The sequence below is a fragment of the Haliotis asinina genome, chromosome 6 (genome assembly GCF_037392515.1).
Source record: "Haliotis asinina isolate JCU_RB_2024 chromosome 6, JCU_Hal_asi_v2, whole genome shotgun sequence".
Taxonomy (NCBI): Eukaryota; Metazoa; Mollusca; class Gastropoda; order Lepetellida; family Haliotidae; genus Haliotis; species Haliotis asinina.
Window position 1 is genome coordinate 18,508,877 of NC_090285.1, and position 24,926 is coordinate 18,533,802.

A 24,926-nucleotide genomic window follows, 5' to 3' on the forward strand; every position below is an offset into this window, starting at 1 on the left:
ATGTCAGCGACAAGACAACACCGTCCCTCAGAACAAGTTTCAAATCACGTTCTTTTTCCGAAGCAGTGCCGTCATCACTCTTGTTGGTGACGGTGCCGTGTCTGTCTCAGTAGGCCTGCTGACTGTCGATAGAGCCGCGCATGTACTTTTACTGGATTTCCTCTGAATGACGCCATCTACGCGGGCTTCCTTCTCTGCTGAGGTCCTCTGCAATAAAGGAATGGATTATAGATTATGGAAATAGTTTCCTTGAGATTTTTCTTATGCGCACACTGAACGATATTCATTCTTTATATTTCGGAAAAGCAAACAACACAAACAACATTCAAATGTATCAGCTAGGCATGCCTTGTACCTGAGGATTGCCAGAGACTTGTGTTCTGTCTTCTCAGCTATCAGCTGCTCGTCTAAGCCAGAATCACAGAGACGTGTTGCTGTAGTCGACCTCAGTGAATGATTTTAATAATATCCACCAAATCCTGCCATTTTACACAGTCGTCCGACAGTGCCTCTCAAAGGGTGCAACCCAACCGGAATATCAGCATACCATCTTCTCGAATAAATTTCAGGGGCCTCAAGTAAAATGCGGTGCACTTTCAGTCTTTAGATCTCAAAATAGGATCCATTTTCAAATGTAATTAATGTAAACACAAGTTTCCAAAGCCTGAAACATAGCATAGTTAAAGTGATTAATGATACTGTCCCTTGCATAGGTTTAAGCATCTCATTATAATTATGCCTCAGTGAGTGAGTCTTATCTAGCGTCATGGCGGCGGTCTGTAAATAATCGAGGGTGGACAAACTGATCAATAACATGAACAATTGGAATTATTATACGATTATGTGTGTCAAACAAGTCAGCGAGCCTGAACACTCGACCCGTTAGCCGCTTCTTACTAGCAAACAAGGATAAGGTGGACTGGAGCAGAAAGAGGTTTACGAGAAGCAGGCGCTGTATACGGCAATAGCTAAATCCATTTGGTTTGTAAAAGGTAGAGCAGATGAAACTGATTCTGCGCGTAGCTCATAAGACTCCGACGTCTATACAAACTATAAAGATATATCAGGAAGCATATTTTCCTGCCAAATCCATTGATAACTCACCTGAGTGGCATGTATTTTTCATAAAGCCGGACAAGGCATGTCTCTGGACGCTCTAAATTCTGGGAGACGTAGACACATTTTCTTTCACACTTTCGATGTTTTATGCCACCTCTGTTGATTTTGGACACATCCTAAAAGTATCTGAGACGTTTTGACCCATCTACACCTACTGCTATTTCGAACTGTGAGTTTGGACCTGTTCTGAGATACCTATGCTCATCGCCTGCTCTAAGAGCACAATTGAGGCCAATGAGGTACACCATTGTATCTAACACTCCTGATACAAACGAAGTGCCCACTTACTCTTGCTTTCAGTATTAGATGAATATGCTGAGTCGCATAAGTCAAAGTCAAAATCTGATGCTGGCTGGCCAAACTTTGATGAAGTAAAATCTACGCTATGTTCTGGAGTTTCAGGTGTCGGGGGTTCTTTTAATGACGCCACTTGCGGGGGTGGGTTACAGGGCAACATATTAAAAAGGTTGGATTCAATTCCTTGGCTTGCTTTGTACAAATCAGTATCAGAACCAGAAGAAAAACCTCCAAGATCAACCGGCTCACATTTTCCCACATCAAAGTTTGGAAGTGCATTATAATCACAAACAGAATTTAATAACATCTGAAAATCTGAATTAACGTCAACCTCAAAAGTGTCTGTAAAACGTGACTTACCTGTCCAGGTGGACGTGTGTACTGAACGGCACATAAATTTGCAATTAATGGCCAAATATCAGTTCGCAACAGCAATTTAAAGGTACAGGGTGTTGCATGAAAGTGTGAGGATACAGTGAAGCCGACATGGGTGTGTGTACCGAAACCTGGAGGCGCGCTATAGGATGTTTTATTCCGACCAGGGTGAGACGTGTGTTTTTTTGCCCCGTTTTAAGGCTACCCCAGGGTACCCGTTTGACACTCAGACTCGCTGTGTTGTTGTTCACCCTCTTATCTGTCTCGGGGGACGTTGAGTCCAACCCAGGACCTCGCCAGTCCCAGAGCAGGACTAACAATTCCGTGGATAGGATGCAGACCAGATTATCCACCACCAATCTGAAAACGACTGCCTCCGAGACCGGGTGTCTTTCTTGGAGAAGAAGACAGACAAGTTAGAGGTCCAGTCCAGACGTAATAACGTCATTATGCATGGCATTGCAGAAGAACAAGGTGAAACATGGGACACAGTTGAAAATAAAGTTAGAGACTTTCTCTCAAATAAACTGAACATGCTTAATGCCCCATCTGTTCCCATTGACCGCGCCCATCGCTTGCATAGCAAGTCCGGTACCAGACCAGTCATTGTCCGTTTCACATTTTATAAAGATGAGGAATCTGTTATGGAACGGGGGAGACGTCAGTTGAAGGGGGATGGTGTTAATAAAGTTTCTGAGGATTTTACCGAAAACATTCGCTGGATCAGACAACAGTTATTTCCCTTTATGAAACAGGCAAGGGACTGGAACAAGGTAGCTTTTTTAAGCTATGACAAGCTTGTCATTGACGGTGATGTTTTTGTTTTTGATGAGTATACCAAAGATATCCGTCAGATCGGCCGACGCCGTAATTGGTCGAGCAGAAGTCAACCTGCTCATCACCGCTCTGACTCCCCTCCCGCTGTCCCCCCAGACAACACGCTGTCTGCTCATCACCAGGCTGACTCCTCTCACGATGTGTCGTCTGCTCAAGGGTCCAGATAGGAAATTGGCGGTGGCCCCGTTGATGAATCTTCTCTTTGTATTAAAGATTATGAGATAAGTATTTCACATTATCTAAGTTTTTGTACTTGGAATATCTGTGGTATAAATACCAAAATATTAGATCCTGACTTTACATCATTTTGTGAATCTCATGATGTATTCAGTTGTATTGAAACAATGAGTCCTGATGGACAGCACGTCCTAAACGCTACATTCAGTAATTTTGATAATTTTGTATGCAATGCCGCCAGGCGACATAATGTTGGCAGATATTCAGGAGGTATATCAGTCTCTATCCGGAAGAATATTTCTTCATTTTTCAGAGAGTGTATATGGACTGGGAGAACTGTTTATTTTTCAAATTAACAGATGACTCTGCACACTTCCATATATTTATTGGATTTGTATACATCCACCCAGAAAGATCGCCTGAGTATACAGCTTCAGAAGACAACGGCATAGACATATTAGAAAATAGACTTTTACAAGTACTGTTTGATTATGGGGCAGCCAGTAAGTTTATTTTGTTTGGTAATTTTAATGCCAGAACAGCGAGTGACCCAGATTTTATAGTAAATGACGGTCCTGACTATATACCCGTTGGTGACGATTACGCGCAGGATAACTTTGATAAACCTCGCAGTTCATATGACACTGTCACAAATATGTATGGAAAGTGTTTACTCGAGCTGTGTAAATCGATGAGTATACACATTGTGAACGGTAGAAGTTTGCCTAATATCCCTGGAAGTTTAAGTTACATTTCAAAGACTGGTTGTAGTACTGTTGATTATGCGCTTATTTCATCTGAGATGTTCAACAATATTGATAGTTTTGAGGTTAAACCTCGTACAGAGTCGGATCATCTCCCGATTGTTTGTGTAATCCATGACATAATCGCTTCCGCGCCTAGCGTAAGTAATGATACAGTAATACCCATGTTCAAGTCCGTAGGGTATAAACTACGGGAGGACCAGAGAGATAGTTTTCATACGTACTTGGTAGATGGCATAAAGAATGGTATCCTGAATGATTTCAGAGATCTACTGTATATTGATGTTAACGCTGCCATTTCAAAAATTACATCCCTACTTCATTTATCCGGCGTTAGAGCAGGAGCTATCAGACTCACTTCACCTTATCACCGTCAATCGCGCCAACCTCTTTGGTTTGATCAAGAATGTGGCAAACTTAAGTCTGAAAAATATAGACTTTTAAACTGTTTCAGAAAGCATAAATGCGATTCTAACCTCGATTCCTATTTGAATGCAAAACACAATTTTAAAAAATGTTTCGAATTAAAAAAAGATAATTATTTAGCCAAAGCTGCAGATGATATTAAAATAGCAGCAAGAAATCCTGACTGTAAGATATTTTGGAGCACGTTAAAACGCTATCTTCAGAAAACAGTTCCCACAGATAATATTTCTCCGTACCAATGGTATCATTACTTCAAAGGTCTCCTTTCCTGTAGAGATACAAAACAGCTTTCAGATTTTGATAAATCAGTGTACGATTTCGTCTCAACGCATAACTGTGACGATTGTGAAGAGCTTTCATTCTCGCATGATGTTTTGTCAACTCCAATTACCGAAGAGGAGGTAATGAAATCTATAAATGAATTGAAATGGAATAAGGCAGCGGGGCATGACGGTATCCCTCCCTCATTTTACAAATGTACTTTTACTTCTTTAGTGTCATATTTGAAAGATTTATTTAATGTAGTTTTTGACAGTGGTAAATTCCCATCGGTATGGAATATAGGCATGATTGTCCCTTTATTCAAGTCTGGAAGTGTATCAGAACCATGCAACTATCGTGGAATATCTCTTCTAAATATTTCTGGAAAATTATTTGCTAATATATTAGAAAAGCGTTTACGTGCCTGGGTTGATCTAAACGAACTACTTGACGAGGTTCAAGCTGGTTTTAGATCCAATTATAGTACAACTGATAATTTATTTATATTACGGTCATTATGTACAAACTACCTCTGCAGACCTAAAGGGAGATTCTATTGCGCTTTCATCGACTTTAAGAAAGCCTTTGATTTTGTTGACCGTAAGAAATTGCTATTTATGTTACATACCAAAGGATGCCATGGCATAATGTATAATATTTTAAGAAGCATGTATGACTGTTGCAGCCTGTGTTAGAACTAATTCTGGCAACACTGAATCGTTTAATACTTCCGCTGGTGTGCGACAAGGTTGTGTATTAAGCCCCGTGCTCTTCATATTCTTTATTTATGAACTTGTAGATGATATGTATAAATCATGTAATAATGGAATATTTGTTACTCCCCAAATCAAAGATTTACTTTTACTTCTCTTTGCAGATGATATTGTTACGTTTTCATTTATGGTAAACGGACTGCAGAGACAGATAAATATTCTTCAAACATTTTGTGACACATGGGGACTAGAGTTGAATATGGAAAAATCTAATATAGTTGTCTTTAGAAATGGGGGTATAGTGGCACATTCTGAAAATGGTTATTCCGGGGCAAAAGTATGAATGTTGTTTCATATTATAAATATTTGGGTCTTGTATTTTCTAGCCGATTACATTGGTCCATGGCATCTAAAACTCTTGCAGCACAAGCTAAGAAGGCATTATTTCCCATTTTCAAACTCTTTAAGGCTAATAAATGTATTTCATTTGACTCAGCTTGCTTACTTTTTGACACTAAAATAGCACCAATATTGTTATATGGATCTGAAATTTGGGGAGTAAACTACTTCGAAGCCATTGAAAATGTGCATGCGTCATATTTTAAAAGATTTCTTACTGTAGGTAAATTTGCTTCCAACAAAGCCGTACTTGGCGATACAGGACGCTATAACATGCATATTGAGAGTCAAATGAGAGTTATCAGATTCTGGATTAAACTTATAAGAATGCCTGATTACCGCTACCCGTATCAAAGCTATCAATTATTATTATCCCTAGACAAACGTGGAAAGTATTCTTGGGCTTCGGGTGTGCGAAATGTGTTATTTTCAAGCGGGTTTTCTTATGTTTGGTTTAAGCAAGATGTTGGTGATATAAAAATGTTTCTGTCAGCATTTAAACAACGAATAAAAGATATATACATTCAGAATTGGCACGCATCAGTAAATTCATCGAGTTTTCTAAGTCATTATTCACAATGTAAATAGATGTTTGGAAATGAAAAATATATTAGGGTCCTTAATGATAAGTCCCTTTTAAGAAATTTTTGTAAATTTAGAATCTCTCTACATGCCTTAAAAATACAGCGTTATAGAAAAGATAAAAATACACTAGAAGATTTATCATGTTCTTATTGTTCTTCTGGTAAAACTGAAGACGAACGTCACCTATTATTAGATTGTGAGGCATTCTCTGCCGGCCGAAGGAAGTATTTAAAATGCTTTAATGATGCCCCACAAACGATATATAAAATACTTAAATCTAAAAACGATGACTCTATTAAATCAGCTGCCATTTTTATAAAACATTTGATGTCCATCCTTAAATTACATGTAAAACCATAATTTCGTGTCACGTGACCAATATTTGTTATAAAGAAAAATTAACTGTACTATGGGCCTCTGGGCCTTCACTACTGAATAAAACCTGTCTGTCTGTCTGTCTGTAAAACTGTGTTGTGTAACAAACACATCGATGTCGGAATCACTCACACTGCATAGGCCTACCGAGTCCCACGATGTTCACTGATGCACGTGTCAGGATGTACGTGAATATATAACCCCCGCCCTCCCATAGTTGAGCACGTTTATTTCCGTGTTTTAACGACACGTTTGGTCAAGGCCTTTTACAGCTAGAACAGTCCTCCATTAGTTTGGCTCGTGAATATCACAAGAACATTGGTTTGAGTTACACGCTTGATCGAACTTTGTTTTAAGTAGGAGAAAGTCCTCAACCTAGCTATTACTTTCGCACGTGAAACTTATCTCGGCCTAACGGCCTCGAACAAGCTTCACGTGCGAAAATAATAGCGAGGTTTCGGACATTCTCCTATACACAAATAAGGTTTTGGCATGTCATGATTTGACACTTAAACAAAATTTCTGTTATCCAGGAAAATTTTCTAAATCACCATTAATAGTGCAAACATTGGCATACAGTTTTGATCGCAGGTCATCATGCATCCAGCACTTGAGTAAAACATGCATTTAATCATCAATACATTTATCATTGCACAGCGGACGGGTGCGTTCTTCTTCAATTCTAATTGGTGCAACCCCACATCTAAATTTGGCAAAACCATGTCTGGAACGTCTTGGCATAAGAATATCAGCTTAATATCAACATATTTTCAGTAAAATAACCAGTTTTTAAAAAGTTTATATGTACGTAGTTCACCCGTGTTATTGATTTATCATCAGTAATTGAAGAAGGTGAAAATATATTTATAATTTCAATACAGTTCCATATCATACTGGGTAAAAATTCCACTGACAAGACTCACTTCACATAAATACATTGTACCTTACTGTTCAGTCTATTCCTATCCATGGCGACACTGTACCTTACTATACAGTCTATTCCTATCCTTGGCGACATTGTACCTTACTATACAGTCTATTCCTATCCGTGGTGACATTGTACCTTACTATACAGTCTTTTCCTATCCATGGCGACATTGTACCTTACTATACAGTCTATTCCTATCCGTGGCGACATTGTACCTTACTATACAGTCTATTCCTATCCTTGGCGACATTGTACCTTACTATACAGTCTTTTCCTATCCATGGCGACATTGTACCTTACTATACAGTCTTTTCCTATCCATGGCGACATTGTACCTTACTATACAGTCTATTCCTATCCGTGGCGACATTGTACCTTACTATACAGTCTATTCCTATCCTTGGCGACATTGTACCTTACTATACAGTCTTTTCCTATCCATGGCGACATTGTACCTTACTATACAGTCTTTTCCTATCCATGGCGACATTGTACCTTACTATACAGTCTATTCCTATCCGTGGCGACATTGTACCTTACTATACAGTCTATTCCTATCCTTGGCGACATTGTACCTTACTATACAGTCTTTTCCTATCCATGGCGACATTGTACCTTACTATACAGTCTTTTCCTATCCATGGCGACATTGTACCTTACTATACAGTCTATTCCTATCCGTGGCGACATTGTACCTTACTATACAGTCTATTCCTATCCATGGTGACTAGTCTTCTCCAGTGTCGTAACCCAGCTTTCCACTGGGAAACAGACAGAAACGTCATCTAATATCTGTTCACAGCATGATTTGGCGTATACTGTCCTGAACCCGTTAGTTCTCACACAACTGGAAAGACCCGTGCATTTCGCGTGTCCCTGAACTCCCAACTCACCTAGTCGTCTACACAGTATGTTCCTGATAATGGAGACAAATTCGAGGAAGGGAGGCATGATAGCGTTGTTAGAAAACCATAATATTCCGTTTCCACAAAACACAACAAAAGCAAATCGCTGAAATCATTAAATTCAACAAAAGAGCACCTGTGTATAAAACTGAGACGTGTCTGAAACCACAAGGTCATGATGTCTTACGTTTGCCTCTTCAACACTGCGATTTGAATAACTCCGCCTTTAAAAAGACACATGTTGTCTTGTTCACAAATCCATGGCTAAGATTTCTCAAGATAGATCGCAAAAATCAGCTGAGAAAGCTGAAATGCTATGGAGCACCAGTACTAGTTTCAAAGCAGTTTACAACAGGCCACTATTGGTCCTGTCAACATACGAGTGAACACCGCTGTGAGTCCATGTCCGATTCAGAACCACACGGTTTGTTCCCAGAGTGCCTACATCCCAATGTGCCTACATCCCACTTTGACTATAAGAGATGTGTAGGCCATATGGGAATTGAAAATGCACCCCTTCCTAGAGAATAGGCATGACCCTTACATGTAAGGTCTCAGTATGTAACATTAATCCTCTGCTCATTAAGTTACCAATCATCCTTCATTATGAAAACAATAGCCTGTACTCATCAGTGTACCTCTGATAAACTTTACTCAGATGTCTTGTAGACCTAATGGGGGCTGTTGTTTTTTCATCTTTAACAAGCTTAAAACGTTTTCCTAACGCAGTGATTTTCTACTCAGCGCCTTATCCATTATAATCTGAATTGTTTTAATTATTGTTAATAACTAAGTTAGAACTGAACACGGAAATTCAGCAGTAGGTCTTTACTGAGACTAACAGTAATAAACTGCAAAAACTTATCCGATGTGTTATTGTGACTAACAGATATATAGGGATCAGAATATCCGCAATGTTAATGGTAAAATGGCAAACATCACCAGATCAGAGTTCATTGTTTCGTAACAATGCTTTCAGATACCGCCTTAAGGTCAGAAGATAAGTTGCCACACATTGCAAATGTGCTGTTAGAGGATGCAAGGGACGTTGCAGTATCATAGGTGATCACATTGCTACCATCAATGAAGTCAACACCCATCTATCAGAGAATAGAGACCAGGACCGTCTACTGAGCCGACTTAGCGTGTTGGTAACGACATCAAGTCTGTTCAGCAGATTTACAACGATAAGATGGTTTCACTCGACGACGATGCTGCAGCGATCGACTGTTGCCAGTTTCCCAATTGTGAAATTAGCCATGTACTGCCACCGCAGAAAAGTTTTTCCACCTTTGCCACAGACGGACTGTGGCTTGTGTTTAGAAGGACCATCGGCACAGACCACAGATGTAGGACAGTTTCTTTGAGATTCTAGCCGACCCTGATACTATATAGATGGACGGTACCTTCTTTGTGCGTCCAAATCAGTGGCTGTACACTGTACACTGTACATTGTCTTCTTGATGGATGAATGTTTCCTATTGCCTTCTGTCTCCTACCTATCCTTGAAGGTCCGGGGTAGAATATGACTTATAGCAATCCATGCTTGATAGAAAAGACGACTATGCTTGTCGTAAGAGGCGACTGACGGGATCGGGTGGTCAGGCTCGCTGACTTGGTTGACAGGTCATCGTTTCTCAATTGCGCAGATCGATGCTCATTATGTTGATCACTGGATTGCCTGGTCCAGCTGGAATATTGATGATTGCGGCATAAAACTCAACTAACTCACTCTATTTCCTACGTGACAAGTCACTTACACGTGATTGTTCACCTGGGGAGATATTGACTCAAACGGACTGTAGTAATCGTTGTATCAAATGCATTTTGACCCCTAAAGAATTGTTCGACGCTGTTTCGCGGATATGAACGTCATTGTTGCATGAAAATACACATAAGCATTGCTGTGTACTGCATTTTAATACTGTATGAACCGTTTTAACTACATAAATTTTCATTTTTAGCAATGTCAGTTTGACGTACAGATTAAAAGCCTCAAATGTGTTTTAACAGCCTAGGTAGACAGGCATGGCGTTGCTACATGACATGATTACATCTCGCGAGTGAGTTAAAATTTTAAATCGCATGGGCCATATTACAGTCATACAGCAATGAAAACAAGGTATAAACACCAAAGAAATATAAGTTAGTCATCATACACAACAGGACACTGTGTGTCTGTCAACTGAGGGGTAACCGTCCGTGCTCACTAGACTGAGAGACATTGTTCGTTCTTTAGAAAGGCAAGCTAGCCTTATAAAATAATTCAATGGAGGGTGTGGTTGACAGTGCTTTATCCCCTAAAGAATTTCGTCAAAACAGAAACCGCTGTTACAGGTCATTGGCTCCCTCCCTCTGCAAGCAGGGTGGATTCTGCTGTTTATTTTGTTGACTGCTACAGACACAGATTCTTTCATACAAATGCATAAAATCGGCGATTTACAATGCCATTAGGTTGTCTGACAAAACATCCACTTGCAAAGTTTGAGATCGATTAGATCATCGGGGCCCACATGCATCTCATGCCAAACTATAGTGACTTAAGTAAACGCCTGTCCAGTACATTGTTCCAACAGCTGGAGACAAAACTGAAGTAATCTCACAACCCAAAAATTAATACTGATACAAAATGACAGATAAATGGTCGAATACAATGAGGTAAGTAGGTTGGTGTTGGGTGTGCCCTGCAACGACATGAGCTGCCGCTGAAAATCAAGTTATATAAAACTTGTCCTCAACTGAATATACATATACATGTTGGTGATTATCACTGGAAGCGGTTACCTTTAGAAAGGGACCAGCATAATGACATTGACTTCAGAATCAATGTCAGTGGTTTCTGAGCTATTGAATTCAGCGTTACCGTCTAATGTAATTTTCACATGGTATCCTTGAATATAAACATACACCGTTGTGCTTAGATTTTGATAGTTCCGACGTGTAAGGTAGTGAATGACGCCTTCTTATGATGACCACATGAACACTTAGGTGTTTCAGATATATGTCGATTATATCTGTCTCCATGTAGGTCACTACAGCCGAGCTTAAGGCCACAATGGATGATTAGACGAAATCCAGTCTCAAAAACTAAATCAAAGTAATTTTGAGTTTATGTTTGGTTTACCATGGCTGTATATTGATGTAGGGAAATAGCGTGAACACCTATAGCAATAAATTCCACGACATAATCGCGCTTCGTTAAAACGATTGAGAATATCTTCCGTTAATAAGGGAAAGTTGGAAGGATTATGTCCAATTTTCAAAACAAACACTGAATGACAGGTACAGTGCATTATTAAGTGCATGGGTAGTCCATTATATGAGCAGTCAAGCTTTGAGTAGTCATAATGGGAAGATACCGTCAGGGCCCGTGGTTACTTTGGGATGACCCACTAACGACAGTCCCTCGTTAAGCCCTTGTTATAGTGAGTGAGTGTGTGAGTTTTGGTTTTACGCCTCTTTTAGCAATATTCCAGCGATATCACGGCGGGGGACACCACATAAATGATAACCACATAATCACTGAGAGAGAGAGCGGGGGAGAGAGACAGAGAGAGTGTTTTGGGCTAGGCGGGCATGATCCAGATGACTCTATGAAATATTTCTTGGGTAATACGACTAAAATGCAGGTTACATAAACGTTTATTAAATCCTATATATTTGTGAAATTCACATTTAAAAATATACATATATAAATATATATAGAGACAGAGGGAGAACTACTCACAAAAAAGAAACGCATAGCTCGATCCCGGATGAAGAGCCCGGGAATGAGTTGATATTCTTATCTCAAGGCCACAAACAGACAAGGTAACGTCTGTGGCTGAGGGTCACGCTGTCGTACTCGACGATCCACTTTGTCCCACAAATGGTCAGTAGGGTTAAGATCCGGTGATCGTGAGGGCCAATCAAGAACCTGAACGTTGTTCTGGGCAAGGAACCCCTGGTTATTCTTGCTGTATGCGGCCGAGCGTTATCATGCTGAAAAATGACCTGGCGGTTCATGAGGCCTTATGATTTCATCACGGTAACGTCGAGCTCTCAAGTTGCCTTGGGCCTGAATGAGATCTGTCCTGCCACTGTATGAAATGGAAGTCCAAACTATGACACTGTCACCACCAAATCTGTCCACTTCCTTCGCTTCATGTAACGTGACTCATCACTGAAGATAACAGTTCTTCACCAATGGCCATGGGGGATATTGGCGACACCGCTGTCTGCATTGTTGCCGATGTTGACGTGTAAGGACAGGTCCTCGCAAAGGTCTTCTGGAACGAATAGCAGCCTCACATAAGAGGTTCCTCGTAGTCTGATCAGAAATTGAAATTGAATCCTGGCACTACCGATGTTATAGGGGATGCTGTGGTGAACCTGTTCCGCAAATGTCGAAGCCGAATAATCCTGTCTTGAGCGGGCGTGGTCACACGGGGTCGACCTGACATGGGGCGATCGTGTTTTGACCCTTCTTTAGTGGTAGCGATGCCAAAGTCATGCTGTCATGCTCTACGACACATTCAGTTGTTGTGCGAGTTGTCCTCAATGACAATAGATTCAAACTCGGACATGTTTGCAGACAGCGTCCACCATAGATATACTGATTACATAGACACCAATGATTCAAATTCGAAAAGTCACATGGAAAAACACTACCTTTTTTATAGAGTAACATACATACACACACACACACATACACACACACACACACACACACACACACACACACACACACACACACACACACACACATACATACATACATACATACATGTACATTATGTCCCATGCAAGATGCATTACGTATGTCCATAATATGAACTCAAACAGAACAAAAGATGCTGAAATATTCAAGCCCATCATAATTTTACAGGGGAAGAACTTCACCCAACATGATAACACAACGCTATGTTTTAAAAAGGTATGTATTTTTATTAAACTACACAGAATCAGCATATAATATACGACATTAATAGAACAAAAAATGTGAGAGAGTAATAAGGTAAGTAATATAATTGGAAAAAGAAATACAAAGCAGCAAAGAAGCTTTGATAAAAAAAAAACATACCCGGAGCACAGTATTAAGGTGGGTGAACAGTGAGGTGAATATTAATTGTAATAACTGTAAAATAATATAAAAGAAATACAAAGTAATGTTTCATTCTTTTGAAACAAAACATCCAGCAGTGTGAGCATTAAGGTGTGTGAGTTGTAAGGTGGGTATTAAGGTCCACATGACGTGTTGTCTGGGTGCTCTAGGGCACATGTTTTTGCACTAGAAGAAAGATCAGTGATGGGAGGTTTGAGTGAACAGTAGAGATGCATATACGAGTTCATTTTCATTCAGCACAGAATCTAGGAATATTCATTCTGATCTTACCTGACATTCGACGCTGTACATACTCAGCACTCGATCTGACGCGAATGGGAAGACAACTTGTATGTATTGTCATAATATCGCCTTTTCATCTCACGCATAGAAGCAGAAATTCGGTAGAGGCAAATCTAATGTAAGCATAGCGATAGGTTGTAGGTCCGAGCCATAAAGATGGTAGCGGTACAGTTTTGCTGATAGACTGACACTCCCAAAACATGAATTTTGACCGCTCCGAGTGCGGTTATTTGTATAGCGTTGTATCGATTCTGAAGATGGTAGATGTTTACGTCGAAATGACAGGCAACATCTTGGACAGATTCTCTAACTTGCAAACGTCCGATGCCTGGTTTCGTTCAATTTGAGTAAGCGTGGCATTGTAGAACAAGGAGTGATAGACCCAACATTTGTGCAGTCTTATACCCACTAACTCATTAAGGCCGAGCGCCGCATATATGCGGCAAATTAATTAGCTTCTCACAGTGAGAGCCGCGTATTGGGGGTAATAAAAAGCACCTCTTATTCAGCGAGAGACGCATATTGGGGGTTATGAAAAGCACCTCTCATTCAGCGAGAGCCGCGTATTGGGGGTTTTACATTTTAAATTCGTACTGTACCTATAATTTCAATCAATTTAGCAGTAATGATGAAAGATTAGCCTTTCTTATGAGAGAGGTTACTTTCTGTGTTAATCAGAAGAACTATTAATGTGTTTTGATAACAATTGCTTGCAATGTCGGGGGCTTATGCAGGCAAATGAACACATGTCTGCGAGAAAAGGGAATATGAGATGTTGTTACAGGAGGTACGTGTTTGTTACTCGTCACTGGAAGTGAATACTAAGATAGTATGTTTGCACATTGAATTAACGGTGACAAGGTTACAAAACCTTCTTCTAAATTATATCATTCATTCATTCGTTGTAGTAGTTCATATAATGAATCGTAGACATAAATAGCACTACTGTATTACACTCATGTTCGTGTCCATTTGAAATAAACCAAGTTAAGAAATTTAGACCTAATTCATTTGCGACTATTGATTTTTAAAGTTGACAATAATACAATAATCGAATATGAAGTGATAACTCTTGCATCTACTCATAATACACATATATAGTACACATAAACCATACAAAGGTAACAGGGGTATTTTGTTCAAGATGTTTCATGCTTATTTGAAACGTGATTTTCCAATGCAATTTACATAAACATTGTGTAAAAAACGTTTGTATTTGATCTCTGTAATTATCTTATCCAGTGTAATGATCACGTGTATCAGATCCATCGTCAATAAAAGGAGGATAATATATCAGTTACGGAATTGATGCGTATAATCATTCAATCAGACAACACTAAATGAGATTTGTCAACACCTCCTTCAACCTCAGAATAACAGCCTCTGGCCGAATGCATGTCCAGGTAAACTTTCGTCCGGTGACAAGTGTAAAACAAATTAATGCGCTGTTACATCATTGGACAGCCTGTTTTGTGGAGTCACGCCCATTGTCAATCTTCTGAACCTCGTTTGCTTTCAAAACAAATATAAGTATGCCCATCTTCATAAATATTTGGGGAGATTCAACTTCAAGTGTATACATCACAATAAATCAGCATCGTGTTACTTTTTTAAATTCTATAATACATGTACTTGAATTATGATATTTATTCGTAACAATGTGCAGATTATATTGAAATGTTCAGCAAGCCATTATGTTTGATGTACAAGTAGTGTGCGCAAAAACTATATGCAAATAAATACTATCTCTACTCAATGGTTGGATTGGGTTATCCGTGGTAAAAATAATCGGATTGTAGCGCTTTGAGCGCTTCAAAGAAAAATAAACTCGTCAAATTGCTTGTTAGTTCTACATGTACATTTCAGGCATCCTTACGATTATGTATGTTCACGATACACAAACTTTTCATGATAGCTAGAGTTGACAAAACCGAAATCTAGGATATCGATTGGTCAACGATCTAACCAATAGTTAATCTGTATCCAAGCTGTCTTGTGACCGAACGTACTCTTCAGAAATTTAACCCACGCCCCATCACCTGTCATTTCCAATGTGACAGGTATCTCATGATACGATTGGTCATAGATAACAAATCAGGGAGTATATTGAACAGTTAAGACAGAAAACGACTATTCGGGAACTTTGATGACGCCCATCCCATGACCCTTTGTCTTATGTATGTGCAAGGAATAGCAGTATACAATATGTATGCATGTATGTTCGTGCGATAACGTATATTTTCTGCGTTACATCTAGGTTAACCAAAGCGACAAATATGTAAGACTAGCTTATTAGTACTTTCCTTAAAATATTCAGTATACACTAGCAATGTATCAGCGAAAACGCTTCTTTCATAGATTATTAGGCATGTGCGTAAATTCCTCTTTACTGCCATTGACATAGATGTTTTGAACAATTTAATCTCACACAATGATATGAGAGGGACACCATTTGGTTTATTATGTCTTACATACAAAGAATCCAAACATGTGTGAAGAAAGGCACACTTTCATAATCCCTTACTTTATGTGCTATTGAATGTTTCTTGACACCTCTCTGTAATTTTCACATGTAGCAACTAATTCCGTTGATCCATCATCAGTAAAAGCAGGATAGCATATTAGTCATGGTATTTATACCCTTGCGTATCATCATTCAGACTACAGTAATAAGATTATTTAGCGCTACTTTTGGTCTTGAAACAACAGTCTCCGGTAGAATTTATACGTAGCCACACCCCTACTCCCTTATTGAACGGACTGTCCCGGGACAAGCGTAAAATAAACATGTGTTGTTATTTTGTCGGACAACCCATTTGAGTTTGCTACGTTCGCGTCATTCTCTGTACTGTATATGCACAAATGGGTGCAATCTGGTGAACCTTGATAGCGATGCGATATCAGACAATACACAAATTGTTTCATGATAGTTAGAATATACAACCAAAACACAACATATCCACTGGTCAACAATACAATTAAAAAATCAATGTATCCAATCTGGGTGACCAAACGTGCCCTTCAGAAATTTAGGCCACGCCCCGTCACCTTGCCCTTCCATTTTGACAGGTTCTCACGATACAATTGGTCAAAGTATCAGCCAATATAATGAGTAAGTGAGATATAATGCGTTACATTCGGGATATTTTATCCCATCACATGACGGGAAGCTTTGTTTAGCATCGAGTAATGATAAATGTATCATGCAGTATGAATGTGTATGAATGGTGATGTATGTTTGTAGCGTTAAGATAAGATGAACAAAGTGACAAACTATAAATCTCTATATGCTCCATATTACTTACACACCTATTGATACTTTCCTTGAAATATTCAGTAAACACAAGCAATGTATTGGCAAAAAATGTAGACGATTATAATGCGAGTACCCCCCCCCCCCTCTCTCTCTCTCTCTCTCTCTCTCTCTCTCTCTCTCTCTCTCTCTCTCTCTCTCTCTTTAAACTCTATTGTAAATAATATATTATAATTCAGTCAATTCGATGAGAGAGACAGGAGGAATTTGTATATTTGTTCATCTCGTACGTACAAAGACCGCGTAGGTGTTGATACAAATACAGCACACACTGCCAAAGGGGTATAAGAGACACATGTAAGACTAGACAGTTTCCTGTCATATCCGAGACCTGCCAGGGAAATCAGGTATGATTAGCACTAATTAGCCTCGTCGCAGCAATCAGGCAGTCAGCGACGGGTCCCAGGTGTTGGGCAGTGGAGCGGCTGCAGGGCTAACTGAGTGGTGACAACTGGTACATGTTCGATTCCACGAGAAGTGTGTGAATGACGTTAAAATGTTAATTGTTATGGTGCGTGTTGGTGATTCTTTCTACTGGTGTGTTTTCACTCGGGCCGTTTAGAAGGCAAGAACATTATTGATATCACCAGCAAACTTCACTATATGCCGAAAAAAAAATATCCATTTAGGGTTCATAGTTTGTTTCCTATTTGGATAGGTTGCGTTTCTTATGCGTGTGAGTATATAAAGCACATAACATTATTTTCCATCTAGCTGTGTCTTGACACTGAACAGTCCACCAGTAAGTCATGCTTGCGTGCCCCTGTATCCTGTATTCGAGCCCTGCTATGTGAGAGAACATGTGGGATATTTGAAAAGCCCCGCTATGCGAGAGTCCTTGCCTTTCCTAACTGACATTTAGAAGCTAGTATGCTGAACAGGAGAGAGACAGCTTCTTTATTGCAGAGGATCCATCCACTGCAATGAGGAACTTGTCCATCCATAAAGAGGATGCATCCACTGCAATGAAGAACTTGTCCATCCATAAAGAGGATGCATCCACTGCAATGAAGAACTTGTCCATACATAAAGAGGATGCATCCACTGCAATGAAGAAGTTGTCTATCCATAAAGAGGATGCATCCACTGCAATGAAGAACTTGTCCATCCATAAAGAGGATGCATCCACTGCAATGAAGAACTTGTCCATACATAAAGAGGATGCATCCACTGCAATGAAGAACTTGTCCATACATAAAGAGGATGCATCCACTGCAATGAAGAACTTGTCCATCCATAAAGAGGATGCATCCACTGCAATGAAGAACTTGTCCATACATAAAGAGGATGCATCCACTGCAATCAAGAAGTTGTCTATCCATAAAGAGGATGCATCCACTGCAATGAAGAACTTGTCCATTGATAAAGAGGATGCATCCACTGCAATGAAGAACTTGTCCATACATAAAGAGGATGCATCCACTGCAATGAAGAACTTGTCCATCCATAAAGAGGATGCATCCACTGCAATGAAGAACTTGTCCATACATAAAGAGGATGCATCCACTGCAACGAAGAACTTGTCATACATAAAGAGGATGCATCCACTGCAATGAAGAACTTGTCCATCCATAAAGAGGATGCATCCAGTGCAATGAAGAACTTGTCATACATAAAGAGGATGCATCCACTGCAATGAAGAACTTGTCCATACATAAAGAGGATGCATCCACTGCAACGAAGAACTTGTCATACATAAAGAGGATGCATCCACTGCAATGAAGAACTTGTCCATCCATAAAGAGGATGCATCCACTGCAATGAAGAAGTTGTCATACATAAAGAGGATGCATCCACTGCAACGAAGAACTTGTCATACATAAAGAGGATGCATCCACTGCAACGAAGAACTTGTCATGCATAAAGAGGATGCATCCACTGCAATGAAGAACTTGTCCATCCATAAAGAGGATGCATCCACTGCAATGAAGAACTTGTCCATACATAAAGAGGATGCATCCACTGCAATGAAGAACTTGTCCATCCATAAAGAGGATGCATCCACTGCAACGAAGAACTTGTCATACATAAAGAGGATGCATCCACTGCAATGAAGAACTTGTCCATCCATAAAGAGGATGCATCCAGTGCAATGAAGAACTTGTCCATACATAAAGAGGATGCATCCACTGCAATGAAGAAGTTGTCTATCCATAAAGAGGATGCATCCACTGCAATGAAGAACTTGTCCATCCATAAAGAGGATGCATCCACTGCAATGAAGAACTTGTCCATACATAAAGAGGATGCATCCACTGCAATGAAGAACTTGTCCATACATAAAGAGGATGCATCCACTGCAATGAAGAACTTGTCCATCCATAAAGAGGATGCATCCACTGCAATGAAGAACTTGTCCATACATAAAGAGGATGCATCCACTGCAATGAAGAAGTTGTCTATCCATAAAGAGGATGCATCCACTGCAATGAAGAACTTGTCCATCCATAAAGAGGATGCATCCACTGCAATGAAGAACTTGTCCATACATAAAGAGGATGCATCCACTGCAATGAAGAACTTGTCCATCCATAAAGAGGATGCATCCACTGCAATGAAGAACTTGTCCATACATAAAGAGGATGCATCCACTGCAACGAAGAACTTGTTATACATAAAGAGGATGCATCCACTGCAATGAAGAACTTGTCCATCCATAAAGAGGATGCATCCAGTGCAATGAAGAACTTGTCATACATAAAGAGGATGCATCCACTGCAATGAAGAACTTGTCCATACATAAAGAGGATGCATCCACTGCAACGAAGAACTTGTCATACATAAAGAGGATGCATCCACTGCAATGAAGAACTTGTCCATCCATAAAGAGGATGCATCCAGTGCAATGAAGAACTTGTCATACATAAAGAGGATGCATCCACTGCAACGAAGAACTTGTCATACATAAAGAGGATGCATCCACTGCAACGAAGAACTTGTCATACATAAAGAGGATGCATCCACTGCAATGAAGAACTTGTCCATCCATAAAGAGGATGCATCCACTGCAATGAAGAACTTGTCCATACATAAAGAGGATGCATCCACTGCAATGAAGAACTTGTCCATCCATAAAGAGGATGCATCCACTGCAACGAAGAACTTGTCATACATAAAGAGGATGCATCCACTGCAATGAAGAACTTGTCCATCCATAAAGAGGATGCATCCAGTGCAATGAAGAACTTGTCATACATAAAGAGGATGCATCCACTGCAACGAAGAACTTGTCATACATAAAGAGGATGCATCCACTGCAACGAAGAACTTGTCATACATAAAGAGGATGCATCCACTGCAATGAAGAACTTGTCCATCCATAAAGAGGATGCATCCAGTGCAATGAAGAACTTGTCATACATAAAGAGGATGCATCCACTGCAACGAAGAACTTGTCATACATAAAGAGGATGCATCCACTGCAACGAAGAACTTGTCATACATAAAGAGGATGCATCCACTGCAATGAAGAACTTGTCCATCCATAAAGAGGATGCATCCACTGCAACGAAGAACTTGTCATACATAAAGAGGATGCATGCACTGCAATGAAGAACTTGTCCATCCATAAAGAGGATGCATCCACTGCAACGAAGAACTTGTCATACATAAAGAGGATGCATCCACTGCAACGAAGAAGTTGTCATCCATAAAGAGGATGCATCCACTGCAATGAAGAAGTTGTCATACATAAAGAGGATGCATCCACTGCAATGAAGAACTTGTCCATCCATAAAGAGGATGCATCCACTGCAACGAAGAACTTGTCATACATAAAGAGGATGCATCCACTGCAATGAAGAACTTGTCCATCCATAAAGAGGATGCATCCACTGCAATGAAGAACTTGTCATACATAAAGAGGATTCATCCACTGCAATGAGGAACTTGTCCATCCATAAAGAGGATGCATCCACTGCAATGAAGAAGTTGTCATACATAAAGAGGATGCATCCACTGCAATGAAGAACTTGTCCATCCATAAAGAGGATGCATCCACTGCAACGAAGAACTTGTCATACATAAAGAGGATGCATCCACTGCAATGAAGAACTTGTCATACATAAAGAGGATGCATCCACTGCAATGAAGAACTTGTCCATCCATAAAGAGGATGCATCCACTGCAACGAAGAACTTGTCATACATAAAGAGGATGCATCCACTGCAATGAAGAACTTGTCCATCCATAAAGAGGATGCATCCACTGCAATGAAGAACTTGTCATACATAAAGAGGATGCATCCACTGCAATGAAGAACTTGTCCATCCATAAAGAGGATGCATCCACTGCAATGAAGAACTTGTCATACATAAAGAGGATGCATCCACTGCAATGAAGAACTTGTCCATCCATAAAGAGGATGCATCCACTGCAATGAAGAACTTCTCCATCCATAAAGAGGATGCATCCACTGCAATGAAGAAGTTGTCATACATAAAGAGGATGCATCCACTGCAATGAAGAACTTGTCCATCCATAAAGAGGATGCATCCACTGCAACGAGGAACTTGTCATACATAAAGAGGATGCATCCACTGCAATGAAGAACTTGTCCATCCATAAAGAGGATGCATCCACTACAACGAAGAACTTGTCATACATAAAGAGGATGCATCCACTGCAATGAGGAACTTGTCCATCCATAAAGAGGATGCATCCACTGCAACGAAGAAGTTGTCATACATAAAGAGGATGCATCCACTGCAATGAAGAACTTGTCCATCCATAAAAAGGATGCATCCACTGCAACGAAGAAGTTGTCATACATAAAGAGGATGCATCCACTGCAATGAGGAACTTGTCCATCCATAAAGAGGATGCATCCACTGCAATGAAGAACTTGTCATACATAAAGAGGATGCATCCACTGCAATGAGGAACTTGTCCATCCATAAAGAGGATGCATCCACTGCAATGAAGAACTTGTCATACATAAAGAGGATGCATCCACTGCAATGAAGAACTTGTCCATCCATAAAGAGGATGCATCCACTGCAACGAAGAAGTTGTCATACATAAAGAGGATGCATCCACTGCAATGAAGAACTTGTCCATCCATAAAGAGGATGCATCCACTGCAATGAAGAACTTGTCCATACATAAAGAGGATGCATCCACTGCAACGAAGAACTTGTCATACATAAAGAGGATGCATCCACTGCAATGAAGAACTTGTCCATCCATAAAGAGGATGCATCCAGTGCAATGAAGAACTTGTCATACATAAAGAGGATGCATCCACTGCAATGAAGAACTTGTCCATACATAAAGAGGATGCATCCACTGCAACGAAGAACTTGTCATACATAAAGAGGATGCATCCACTGCAATGAAGAACTTGTCCATCCATAAAGAGGATGCATCCAGTGCAATGAAGAACTTGTCATACATAAAGAGGATGCATCCACTGCAACGAAGAACTTGTCATACATAAAGAGGATGCATCCACTGCAACGAAGAACTTGTCATACATAAAGAGGATGCATCCACTGCAATGAAGAACTTGTCCATCCATAAAGAGGATGCATCCACTGCAATGAAGAACTTGTCCATACATAAAGAGGATGCATCCACTGCAACGAAGAACTTGTCCATCCATAAAGAGGATGCATCCACTGCAACGAAGAAGTTGTCATACATAAAGAGGATGCATCCACTGCAATGAAGAACTTGTCCATCCATAAAGAGGATGCATCCAGTGCAATGAAGAACTTGTCATACATAAAGAGGATGCATCCACTGCAACGAAGAACTTGTCATACATAAAGAGGATGCATCCACTGCAACGAAGAACTTGTCATACATAAAGAGGATGCATCCACTGCAATGAAGAACTTGTCCATCCATAAAGAGGATGCATCCAGTGCAATGAAGAACTTGTCATACATAAAGAGGATGCATCCACTGCAATGAAGAACTTGTCATACATAAAGAGGATGCATCCACTGCAACGAAGAACTTGTCATACATAAAGAGGATGCATCCACTGCAATGAAGAACTTGTCCATCCATAAAGAGGATGCATCCACTGCAACGAAGAACTTGTCATACATAAAGAGGATGCATGCACTGCAATGAAGAACTTGTCCATCCATAAAGAGGATGCATCCACTGCAACGAAGAACTTGTCATACATAAAGAGGATGCATCCACTGCAACGAAGAAGTTGTCATCCATAAAGAGGATGCATCCACTGCAATGAAGAAGTTGTCATACATAAAGAGGATGCATCCACTGCAATGAAGAACTTGTCCATCCATAAAGAGGATGCATCCACTGCAACGAAGAACTTGTCATACATAAAGAGGATGCATCCACTGCAATGAAGAACTTGTCCATCCATAAAGAGGATGCATCCACTGCAATGAAGAACTTGTCATACATAAAGAGGATTCATCCACTGCAATGAGGAACTTGTCCATCCATAAAGAGGATGCATCCACTGCAATGAAGAACTTGTCATACATAAAGAGGATGCATCCACTGCAATGAAGAACTTGTCCATCCATAAAGAGGATGCATCCACTGCAACGAAGAACTTGTCATACATAAAGAGGATGCATCCACTGCAATGAAGAACTTGTCATACATAAAGAGGATGCATCCACTGCAATGAAGAACTTGTCCATCCATAAAGAGGATGCATCCACTGCAACGAAGAACTTGTCATACATAAAGAGGATGCATCCACTGCAATGAAGAACTTGTCCATCCATAAAGAGGATGCATCCACTGCAATGAAGAACTTGTCATACATAAAGAGGATGCATCCACTGCAATGAAGAACTTGTCCATCCATAAAGAGGATGCATCCACTGCAATGAAGAACTTGTCATACATAAAGAGGATGCATCCACTGCAATGAAGAACTTGTCCATCCATAAAGAGGATGCATCCACTGCAATGAAGAACTTGTCCATCCATAAAGAGGATGCATCCACTGCAATGAAGAAGTTGTCATACATAAAGAGGATGCATCCACTGCAATGAAGAACTTGTCCATCCATAAAGAGGATGCATCCACTGCAACGAGGAACTTGTCATACATAAAGAGGATGCATCCACTGCAATGAAGAACTTGTCCATCCATAAAGAGGATGCATCCACTGCAACGAAGAAGTTGTCATACATAAAGAGGATGCATGCACTGCAATGAGGAACTTGTCCATCCATAAAGAGGATGCATCCACTGCAATGAAGAAGTTGTCATACATAAAGAGGATGCATCCACTGCAATGAAGAACTTGTCCATCCATAAAGAGGATGCATCCACTGCAACGAAGAAGTTGTCATACATAAAGAGGATGCATCAACTGCAATGAGGAACTTGTCCATCCATAAAGAGGATGCATCCACTGCAATGAAGAACTTGTCATACATAAAGAGGATGCATCCACTGCAATGAGGAACTTGTCCATCCATAAAGAGGATGCATCCACTGCAATGAAGAACTTGTCATACATAAAGAGGATGCATCCACTGCAATGAAGAACTTGTCCATCCATAAAGAGGATGCATCCACTGCAACGAAGAAGTTGTCATACATAAAGAGGATGCATCCACTGCAATGAAGAAGTTGTCATACATAAAGAGGATGCATCCACTGCAATGAAGAACTTGTCCATCCATAAAGAGGATGCATCCACTGCAACGAAGAACTTGTCATACATAAAGAGGATGCATCCACTGCAATGAAGAACTTGTCATACATAAAGAGGATGCATCCACTGCAATGAAGAACTTGTCCATACATAAAGAGGATGCATCCACTGCAATGAAGAACTTGTCCATCCATAAAGAGGATGCATCCACTGCAATGAAGAACTTGTCATACATAAAGAGGATGCATCCACTGCAATGAAGAACTTGTCCATCCATAAAGAGGATGCATCCACTGCAACGAAGAAGTTATCATACATAAAGAGGATGCATGCACTGCAATGAAGAACTTGTCCATCCATAAAGAGGATGCATCCACTGCAATGAAGAACTTGTCATACATAAAGAGGATGCATCCACTGCAATGAAGAACTTGTCCATCCATAAAGAGGATGCATCCACTG

The 24,926-nt window shown here is 40.1% G+C and overlaps 1 protein-coding gene across 1 annotated transcript in view; it reads left to right on the plus strand.

The window, feature by feature from the left end:
* The window catches only part of LOC137287729 (carbohydrate sulfotransferase 15-like), a 50,182-nt gene that overhangs the window by 3,006 nt on the left and 22,250 nt on the right, over positions 1-24,926 (plus strand). Inside the window, exon 4 of the mRNA XM_067820116.1 lies at positions 2,646-2,832. Coding sequence (XP_067676217.1) covers positions 2,646-2,832 — 187 coding nt within the window. The remainder of the gene's footprint in view (positions 1-2,645; positions 2,833-24,926) is intronic.